This window comes from Thermobia domestica, chromosome 12 (genome assembly GCF_964235325.1).
Source record: "Thermobia domestica chromosome 12, izTheDome1.hap1.1, whole genome shotgun sequence".
NCBI lineage: Eukaryota > Metazoa > Arthropoda > Insecta > Zygentoma > Lepismatidae > Thermobia > Thermobia domestica.
In genome coordinates this window covers 148,241,221-148,252,554 of record NC_137465.1, presented here as the reverse complement: position 1 = coordinate 148,252,554, position 11,334 = coordinate 148,241,221, and the positions used below count along the sequence as shown (strand labels likewise).

Below are 11,334 nucleotides of genomic sequence, written 5' to 3'. Positions count from 1 at the left end.
TATGTAATACTAACTCCCGAAGATGGTATCAGTCTAGAGAGAAGCTGAAATGTGTGTAGAAGAAGAAATGAATACAACATACTTAAGGTAAATATTTTATTTTACTTTTATGAGTACAAAATTATTTTTAAAAAACTTGTACATTAGCAATATACTTTGTTCTTTCCCTTCCAAAGTTTACAAAACTGCTGCCTGGAACACATCAGAATTGTTATGGAACACCATTTATTCAGAATACTCTGTACTTTTTCCAGAAAGCACAGTACGAATGCATTTCTCTTTCAGTGTAAGTTAGATACTTACGTGCCAAGCAACTAAATTTAAATTAAGGATCCAGATGAAAACAAGCACCCATCATACCCCCTCCGCCACTCATAGAAACAAAATACAAGTTTCTCCGAAGTTGCTCGTTAGAGACTTCTACTCGGTAGTATAACAAAATACGTACTGTAAACTGGACAAAAAAAAAAGCGATAGAGCTGAAAATTATGCTTCCGGAAATTTTAAACATTTAACTCTTCCTCTAAGTACCGTACATATAAATAGACTTTTCGTATAAGTTTTTGTAGTCGAATATAAAAATTCTACTTCAACAAGTGTTCTTGCCATTTTTCATTTGTATCAATCAAAATAACTTTTTCTGCCGCTTTTACATAACTGTACAATTCATCATGTATTAAAATTTTTTTCTAATATTCAGAAAAAAACTAATATTTTCTCAAAGTTGTAGGAAATAATATACTAAACACGAATTCTCACACATCTGAATTTGCTTTGTTCTCTAGCAAAATAACTATATATACGAAAGGCGATCATAATGATTTACACTTCATTTTTTTTTTTTTTTTAATTTATTTGCTTTCACATGGCGGATATTACTACAACTGGCTGCTGGTACATTGATCAGTTAGCAGGTGGCAGCACGTGACAGTAGGCAACCAGGAATGAGAAACAGAGTGTGTATCTGAGTATAGACAAAATGAGAGCGATACACATGTTCAACGGTAGGTGAGTTGGTTTCTCCGGGAGGTGGGCACTTCAGCTGCAGAAATTTACAGCGACAGAGGATGTGCCATCACGGAAAACGGTGTATTACTGAATATAAGGCTGGAAAAGTGGTAGTATATCAACTGAGAACGAGACACGTTCAGGAAGAAAAAATCGCCGTCACCTTGCCATCCAATATTCAGCGGGTCCAGGAGGCAGGCATTTATTTCGGGAGGGGTCTAAAGCTTTTTAGGGGGGTCCAAATTCAATATGATGATAAATTATATTAAAATTTGTAAAATTACTTCTAAAATTATATTACATTTACACAAAAGTTGCGATTTTGGAGTAAAGGAGGTCCGGACACAAAACCCATCCACCTGTATGTCTCTGCCAGATGATCATCGAAAACAGGCGTTCGCATTTTCAGAACTCGAGGTGAGGACAAGACTCACCAGACACACTTTACAGCGCATGATGCACGAGCACCTTGAGATGAGAAAACAGCCAGACGGATTCCCAAGTTGTGGATTCCCAAAGCAACAACGCATTGACGTCTGCATTGATCTCTTGCACCGCTATGAGCATACTCCTATAAAGTTCACGATCCACCAGAACAGTCCTCCTCCAAAGAAATTCAAGATGCAGAAAACGCATGGCCACTACCTTGGGATACTGAAGGAATTCCGCTTATTAATTGGTTGGAGCTGGGTACAACAATTACAAGTTCTCATACGTCCTTACTCTGAAGAATCTGCAACAAACAAAAGCAGAAATGGTTCTTTTTCAACACCCGCCCGCATATGAACCGGGAAACAATCACTGCCATTGCCGAATTAGGTTTTTAGGTGCACCCACATTCCATATTCTCCCGACTTAGCTTCTAGCGATTACCACCTGTTTGGGTCCCCGAACAACGATCTTCCTGACTTTGAAGAATTTGAAAAATCTGTCCAGGTGTGGGTGCGACATACACCTAAAATATAGTTTACCGAGGGACTAAAGAAGCTGCAACACCGGTGGAACAAGTGCACTCAGTTGGAGGATGATTATATCGAAAATGTTTGTGAATTGCTCAGAAAAAAGTACAAATCGTTATGATACGCCCCTCTTATAAAGTTTTTGGGCACTGAATCAAAACTGTGTAAGACTTTAAATGCATATAACTTTTGGTGTAGAAATCATGATAATATCTTTCACATTGAATAAGTATGACAAGTAACAACATAAAATCTATGAATCAATAATCACCTAAATTTTCAGGATGGTTTAATTAAAGCTCTTTAATAATGTAATACATAAATACAGGAACTCACAAAAATAATTTTTATACACAAATCAATCTTCCGCAATACCCACAATTTACACTAGAAATGAGAAATCGTAACGGAACTTGTTATGTAAGCCTTGGCTTCTTCTTCTTCATTTTAATTGGTAGTGGAGGTGGCGTCTTGAATACGGTGCTAGGAAAGAGGAAAAATAAGATGAACTATGTTATGCATACATTGTAAATACACAAGACTGGATTACAAAATACAATACACAAATTACTAGATACCTAACTAACTCTATGACGTATGGAACTCGGAGGTTCAATGTCGCGTTCATAAAATGTCTCTACTGATTTATATTCTTAGCCAATTGGATCCAGTTTCGACTCTGTATTCCTATTTCTGTGAGACCCATTTAATATTGTCCTCCCATCTGCGTCTAGGTCTTCCTAATGGTTGTTTCCCGATTGCATTTCCAGTCAAAACTTCAAAAGTATCCCTACTTTCTTCCATTCTGGCTACATGATCTGCCCATCTGAGCCTCCTGGACTTGATGATGTTTGGTAAACGGTATAAATTACGCAGTTCCTTATGAAGTTTCCGCCATTTCCCATTTCCGTTCTCTTTGGGTTCGAATATTCGTCTCAGGATTTTATTCTCAAATACTTTCAGTATGTGTTCTTCCTTCAGAACAAGCGATCATGTTTCGCTATCATACATCACAACAGGCACGATCATCGTTTTACATATTTTAAGCTTCACATTCCTCCAGAGAATTCGTAACGACAAAAGATTTTGAAATGAATAGCGCGCATTCTCTGCTTTCAGTCAACATTTAGTTTCTTCGGGGATGCTTTTATTGCCTAAACATGCAAAGAATGAATCTACTTATTTCATGAGGTCCTAAAGAATATTAGACATACGCTTTTAATAAAAACATGTAAGGGATACGGAGCTTGAACTCTGTGGAATTATTGACCCGTCATTAGTAATTATCACGAATAATTTTACAAATTTTCTGATAACAAAATGCCTTCCGTACCAATGTCTTGATTCAAATTTCTTGATGCCAGCATTCGAATAAGCGCGAATCAACCGTTATGAGTCTACGGTGCACTAACTTAAGCGAAAATCATCTGAAGTTCCAAATTTTCTCATAGATGAGCGGCTGGCTTTTCACTCCTTACACATAAAACATTAAGAAAACTGTTTAAGGGGTGCCCCAGTTCAGACCAAGCACTGACAATTCAAAAATTCGCTTGCCGCCTTGTTTCCATAAAAACAAAATATTAGTTGGAGCTCTATTTAAAGGTTTTGAAAATGTATTCAAAGGGCTTTACATTATACACGGCTTAGATAAAAAGTAGTAGCAACACTTTTATTTTTTACCTGCTTTTATTGGGAGGAAATACCAGTTCCAATGCTTTAATGATTTCGTAGCCATGTTTACGAACTACTACATTTGTGGAAAGGATCGTACACCTTCAGCAGATTCATTTTTATCGATGTTCCGCGCTATGGCATGCATAATGGTGTCTCTTGTGTCGAAATGCATTTCTTCATGAATTATTTTTTTCACCTTGGCGTAGAGAAGTACTCGAACGAACTCCTGGTGAATACGGCGAACGTCCGAGTACCAGCCCTAGTTACACAAGAGATACAATTATCGGGTAGTCTAAAAGGTAGTGAGCCTTTTGCACACGAAAGGGCGTTAGTGCCTAAATCTCAGGTATACAAGTCGAAGCGGATTAACCTAGGCCGAACGTCATGCGGTAGCTTGCAGTTAAAACTAACATATAGGCAAAAAAAAGTGTTAGAATTCTTATAATTATACGTAAAGTATTGAGCTGTGAAGATAAGTGAATTTTCCGCTTTGGAATTTTATTTCGATAAAGGCGCAAAAGACGCGCAAGCTCGTGAAGAAAATTCTGCAGTTTATGAACAATATACGATATCATAAGCAACAAGTAAAACACAGGTTAGTCGCTTTCATTCTGGAAATTTCGATGTCTAAGATCTTCCTTGCAGTAGGCGACCACCCAAATCAAACGTGGATGATATTCTGGCAAAAGTCGATTTATGACTTGCATGAAATCGCTAATGATCTAAACATGCATCACCAAATAGTAGTAAACCACTCGGGGAAAGCTCAGTACAAAAATGAAGCTCGACATTTGGGTGCCGTATAATCTGACTGAAAATGATTTAACTCGATCGAATTTCTACTTGGACTCTCCACTGAAATGTAACGAATTCGAGCCATTTCTAAAGTGCTGATCACATGTGTGAAAAGTGGATAATCCACAACAATGTGCGAAAAAGATCGTAGTCGAACAGAGGAGCAGCTCCATATTCTGTGGCAAAGCCCATACAGACGCTCATTAAGGTTATGCCGTGTGTTTTGTGAGACTGGAAGGACATCACGAGCTACTGCCGGCGGGCAGAACGATAGACGCACACCTTTACTTCGACAACTAGCGCGAGTTCACCTACCAATTCAAAAGAAATGACTGGAACTGGTCGATAGAAATGGTGTCTATATCACGCTGAACGCGCCAGACCGCATACATATTTAATAATTCATCAGAAATTGAGAAAATTTGTCTGGGAGCTTTTAATGCATTCTCCGTACAGCCGGCCCTGGCACCGTCATTTATTTTTGTCTCTGCAGAACTCCAATGCGCTGAATGGTGCTGGGTTAGTTTCAAAAGAGACCTGTGAAAATCAGATGTTACTCTTTTTGTAAAGAAAGCATAGAAGCTCTATAGCGATGGAATTATGGTGTTGGAAAAATGGCAAATCATCAAACGAATTGGAGTATATGTGGTTTCATAATGATATTTTGAAATCACAATAAATGTATGCTCAATTTTGCCCTCTAAAGGCTCAATACTCTTTAGACAACCTGATATTATACAGTGTTACGAAGGTAACGCTGCACCCCATTGCCTTGCAGAAATAAACTCCACTGACTGTCTATCCTTGACATATAGAATGGTGAATGCAGGGTTCCCGCAAAAAAGTGAAGATCGGTTTCCCTGACATAAATTCTTGAATATAAATGGGAAGATATGGGATAAGTTCTATCATACACTTTTTAACGGCTTCCTCCATCCCATATCCGTCTAACACACTCCTTTAATTACTATCTACATATTTGTTATGTTTAATATGAGTAATTGCTATTTACACAAAATGTATCATGTAAGTATATAATAATATATGTATGATACAGTAACACATACCTTGACATTGCAAATTAGTTTTTTAGCTTGAAAAAAATAAATAAATAAAAAGCAATATAGTATGCAGTCAAGTATACATTGCCAACTCTTCCTGATACCTAATACCATCAGTCCTAAAATGAAATGAAATCTTTAAGTTTTACGTTCCACGGTTATAACGTCTAGGTTAAAGGAAATGATAATTATGGGAAATGAACGAAAAGATGAAAATGGGAGGAAAAGGAAGAACCCCGAGAAAACCCACGCACACGGTGTTTGTTCACCACAAAGTACACCTGGCGTGAGCTAGTATCGAATCAAGAACCCCACGCACCAGAGGTGAACGCTCTACCACTAAGCCACCGTAGGCCAGTATCAGTCCTAATATTTCCAAGTCTGAGACATCTTAATCCTCACATTTACATTTTTAAACAGGATGTTGTTTAGCTTTCAGTTCTTGAATTTGTTCGACGAGAGCATCTTGTTCCTGTTTGTAATATTGGGTCAATGCATAAGTTCGTGCGGTATTCTTTTGGGTTGGCAACAATGCGGCGTGAAGCGATTGTTTATCTTTATTCCGTTGTTTAACCGTAGTTTATGTGTTTTGAAACACAGATTTTCTTGATTGTGACCATATTATTAGACAAACTAATATGGAATGTCAAGTTGAGAAAAGTGATCATTTTACCCTTTGAATTTAACCGAGGATCCAGTGCAGCGAACATCAGCATTTCCATCTTTTCCGCTCTCTCTAACCATATTCAGGGGCAAGTGTTTCCTAATAAAGCTTCTCTTGACCAATGGCTAACAGATTTCTTCCAGACAAAACCAAAACAATTCTACAGGCGAGGCATTGAACTGCTACCTGAACGTTGGCAGAAGGTCATAGATAGTGGAGATGAATACATCACTGAGTGATTGTGAGTTAATGTGAATGACAGTAAAATGTATGCAATGTATTGTTACACTCGTAGAATATGTTAATGTTATGTCTATGTTGTATTTGAATTAACAGAACAGCAGAATAAAAATAAAATATAAGAACCGCACGAACTTATGCACCGACCCAATATTATTCCACTTCTTCTTTGGTTCCAATTTCTTAACTTCAGCACTTAGTTTTCTTTTTTCACCTTTGATTTTACTTTCCTCTGCACTTTTGATTCGTTTCTGTTTATGGTATTCATCATAGCGTCTCCGAACTGAACGAACTGGGAGAAGCATTCTTCGAACAACAGGAACAGATTCTACACCTCCATAGTACATAACTGCATCATGCACCCGCCTCTGCGCTACCACAGAATCTTCGATTTGGTTTCCTACAATAAGTATCTTATTGACTGAGAACCCGCCCTCACCTGAGGCATTGTCGTCAGATGAAATGGAACATTTTCACAACATAAACATACCGCAAATCAGAATATTCTTCTTTCTTGGACATTACTTTTGCAAAGAAGTAATCTAACTGACGCTACCCATCTTCTCTTCGTATTCTCTGAAATCAAGAGGCCCCTGAATTTCAGTACAGAAAGACAAACTGACACTTTGCTTTCTCAGCTATAGAATCAGATATTCTATTTTGCTCATGCAGAGTTTGTAGGATGCGTTTCATCCTAGTTTGAGCAAGTTCTGGATTGATCTTTTGTAACCTGGGATCCAAAGTTAACACAACACGTACCAGTTTGTACTTTAGAGGACTCTTTTCCACAATCTTCTTGATTGTGCCCAGCAAAAAGTTTCGACAGTCCAGCCTGACAGTTAGGTTTTCTTTATCTGATGCTTTCAATTCTTTCAGTAGTTCTTCTGTCTTAAAACCAATATCCACGAAGATGGCAAGTCATACTTCGATTTCTGCTTTTACATGATCAATTATTCCCTTCTCTGTCGTACACACAAATACACAACACATACAGTACCTCACTGCCTTAGTAAGAAATAGCATCACTGGGAATGCTATATCATTGTGATCCTGTTGACATCACATGTCAATCTGTACAACTGATAGAGAGGAAACAATTTTATATTGAAAAAAAGAATGTTACACTTGCACATTTACGTTCCCTGACTTTCCATGACATTTTACGCAAAATGTATCCTTTCCCTGATATTCCCTGATTTTCCAGAACGTGGGAACCCTGGAATGATTCCCCCATGGATGTCATATGCTACAATGAACATTACTTTGCATAGGACTCGCGATCTTTGGATGAGTAAGTCCAGAATTATTTCACTTACAAGAGTGAGTTGTAAGTCTTGCAATATCCTAGTACACAACATACCTATATTTATCACAGTCCAATGAAGGCAGGTTAACATTCTATGTATAACCCCTTGTGTTGGACTGTCTGCAGCCACCCTCCTGTCAGTTCCTCGATTTCACGTCTTATTCTGAGAGGCAAAGCAGTCAGTCACTGCTGTTTCCATCTGCTGGTTGGTGAAGCACCGTGGTCTTAGGAAGTGTGCCATGGATCGAAACAGGTAGTAATCCGAAGAGGCAGGTCAGGACTATGTTAGTGTGGCATCTATTAAGTTCCTGATATTTTTGCTGTGTTCTCCGAGTCGAGTGTGCTTTTGCTTTTTCCTGTTGCAGCAGGGCGTGCTTTTGACTCGGCAATGCAGGATATTTTTGGAATAGTGCAACATACAACCGTTCCAAGTGTTCTGAATAAAGATCAGCATTGATGGTACGACCGTTAGGGACGAATTTAAAGTGAATTACCCCGTCGTAGTTCCACCATAGACAGAACAAGACAGAACACGACTTTATGCTCGACATGCCCATTTGACGGCCGGTTCTGGAAGTTGGCCTTTTCTCAGCCACTGTTTTTCTAATTTCGGACTTCGGAAAAGCACAAGTTTTCTTTACACATGACAATTTATTTCAGGAAACGCAAATCACGCGGATTTAGCAGTAGTTGTCGGAACGTATCCACTCTCCTCTGGTCCTGAGCCGGGGTCAACTCATGTGGCATTATGCGGCAGTTCCTGATGCTCTTCTGAAGTTCGCGAAAGTGACGTACTATCTTGGACTGAGACATGCCGAATTGGTTTGACAATTGTCGTGCTGATGGAGGGATTTTCCTCAATAGCATGTCGTATGACCTCAGAATCTGTTACCCTGGTACGGGCGAACTTTGGCTGATCTTCGACATGTTTAGAACCTGCAGGAAATTTCTGGAACCAACGATTGCTGTGTTGTGGTTCACTGCATCTTCCCCTTTCATATAACAAATGTTTTGGTTGCTGTCGCAGTGTTATGTTCCAGTTCGAACTCATACAGTAATAATTCACGTATCAGACGTTCAGCACCCATCCACTGCCACTAAAATTTGACTCAAGATACTGCTGGAGTGTTGGCCTCTGTGTTAACTAATCCATTTACCACACTATCTTTTGAGCCAGTTTGATCTTGTATTTAATCGATCATGGCATTTATACCGGTCTGTTGTTTGAGTTGTCAAAATATTGCAAGACTTAAGACTTATCCTTGTATTAGGTTACAGCTTGAAGAGTAGTTTACAGACAAAACCTGCGTTTGATTGTATAGTCACAATCCGTCTACAAAAGTTACCATCATTTTTCTCGTAGTGATGCAGCAAGTCCTGTGCAAATTACATAGTGTTGCCATTCTTGCACGTCAGTGATTTGATGGAATATCAACCACGCTGCAGTTTTAAGAAACCGGAAAATATTGTACAGCATTTGGAACATGGTTTTGTGGCTTCTACTTCCCCAGATAACTTTCGCGCAGTCCATTAGCAATCTACCTTATGCACGAAAGAAATGAGCTGAATTGTGTGCTTGTCAGTTTGAGATCGTCCTGAGCGATATCCTTGCCTTCCCGAAATACCATCACCCATTGCGCAACAGTTTGACACGGCAACGCTTCGTTACATATGCTTCACCCAGTACCTGAAACCAGTTCTGCGCACTCCGACTACGTAACACTTCAATTTTGACCCAAGCACGATGTTTCATCTAATCATTTCGTTAGGGTATTTCCATCTTTCCTTGACAAGCCTGCAGTATTGGAATGAGCAAGGCAACCATTCCCACCAGCCATATTTGCTCGTCTATCAATCCGTCATAGCTACCGAATACCTATAGTTACCTGACTCCTGATGCCACTCACGTGACAGCAGTGTTGGCACTACTTTTATCTAGTCCATGTATATATCGGGAGAGATCTAAAACCTTAACTCATTTTAACTTTCCATTATTTTACAAGTTGTTGTTCTCACGCTTTCGGCTCGCTGAATACTACAAGTTAAAATCGTGCTTTGTTCCATTTTGAAAGAACTAAATTGAAATAATACAGTTTTTAAGTTGCTGCAATTATATCTGCAAATTGCCTGCACGCTAGTTTTATTAGCATCCCGCAGGCAGTGCAGGTTGATACACCTATTAGGGAGACTGTGAACTATCAGGAATTAGCATTACATATATACTAAGACATCTTGTATAATAATAAGGATTTATCTATGATACAAAGAATGGAATGATACAATACGTTCTTAAGAATTAGATGGCCATAATTTGATGGATCATTGCTAGTTATAAACAAAGGAATTTGCATAAAAAAGAATATTTAGCATGGTCCATTCTGCAAGTCGAATCACAGATAAAAGACTGAAGTAAAGTGTATTAACGAATTGGATCTTTTAATATTTATTGTAAGTATTATCATTATTATTGAACGAAAAGTACATATAAGCGTTCGCAAGAAAACCGATGCACAATATGTTTACGTGCATTTGCAATTAGAACTCGCTATCATATACTTCAGACATGAATATGTGGTAAATGCTATGCGCCCTCTATTATGTTTTAAAGAGAATAAATGTTGAACATAATGCAATGTACAAGTATTATGACGCTAATTTTAATATACTGCAGTATACATTTTAAATACTAGAATTATTTTTTTAAAAAATCATCCGCATTTCTCAATTCAAAAGTATTCTGGTTCAAACCTCTAATTTTACAAACATATATTCTTACTCTGATTTAAAATTTAATCAAATGTAATATATGAAAAGAATACTTACTGACAGGTCGTGCAGATGGGACTAAATTTACAGAATACTGAAAGAAAAAATATAGAGGTTGTTAACAAACGGCATAATTTCTCTTAATATCTAGTGTTATGCATGTAATGTAGTTAGGTAGCTTATGGGCTCACGTAGAACAGCCAAGTGGGGAAGAGCTTACACTGTAGGGTTGTTCTTGCATGATGGTCTACGCACCCACCAACTGCACCGGCTTCAAGGTCCAGTCGCGGTTCGGAGCCTATCCTAATAGTAGGACTTGTCCTTCACAAGAACGTGAAACGCAAAAACTCAAACAACACTGTATAACAATTATTCTTAAATTTTGTATTTATATGGTATCAATATTGAACTGACGGTTACTACATTTAAAATGAAGCGTTCATCATAATCTAAATTATGTATTTTATATTATGTATGAGTACAGGAGATACGTATTCCCTTCCGTCCTTTTCTAAATCCGAGTTGTTCTTACTTACTAAAACTACTGTTATGAGAGTTAAATGTAATTTAATATGGAATTTTTATCCCTTGCACTTACCTCTCGTATCTCTTGACAAACAACTTCGGTTTAATATTTAAAAACAATGAGAGAGAGAGAAAGAGAGAAAAAAAAAATTCTTCTAATAAACCGTAACACATACTATTTCAAGGCTTCTCTCGCCCCTTCCTCAGTGTGACGTATTCAGCTATATTAAGCATGCATCCTATAGCATCCATCAGTAAACTTAATTTCAAACCTACATGAGTTCATTATCATATAAGGAATAAAGTTTAAAATAAGTAAATAAATGAAATTAAAAG

General features: G+C 38.0%; 1 protein-coding gene across 2 annotated transcripts in view; it reads right to left on the bottom strand.

The window, feature by feature from the left end:
• Positions 1 to 832: 832 nt before the first annotated feature.
• Positions 833 to 11,334, bottom strand: part of Tfb4 (transcription factor B4) — an 80,851-nt gene continuing 70,349 nt past the window's right edge. For both annotated transcript variants that reach the window (XM_081734249.1, XM_081734250.1), the window contains exons 7-8: positions 10,531 to 10,567; positions 833 to 2,450 (exon numbers count right to left, since the gene is read on the bottom strand). In XM_081734249.1, coding sequence (XP_081590375.1) covers positions 2,384 to 2,450; positions 10,531 to 10,567 — 104 coding nt within the window. In that variant the 3' untranslated portion in view covers positions 833 to 2,383. The remainder of the gene's footprint in view (positions 2,451 to 10,530; positions 10,568 to 11,334) is intronic.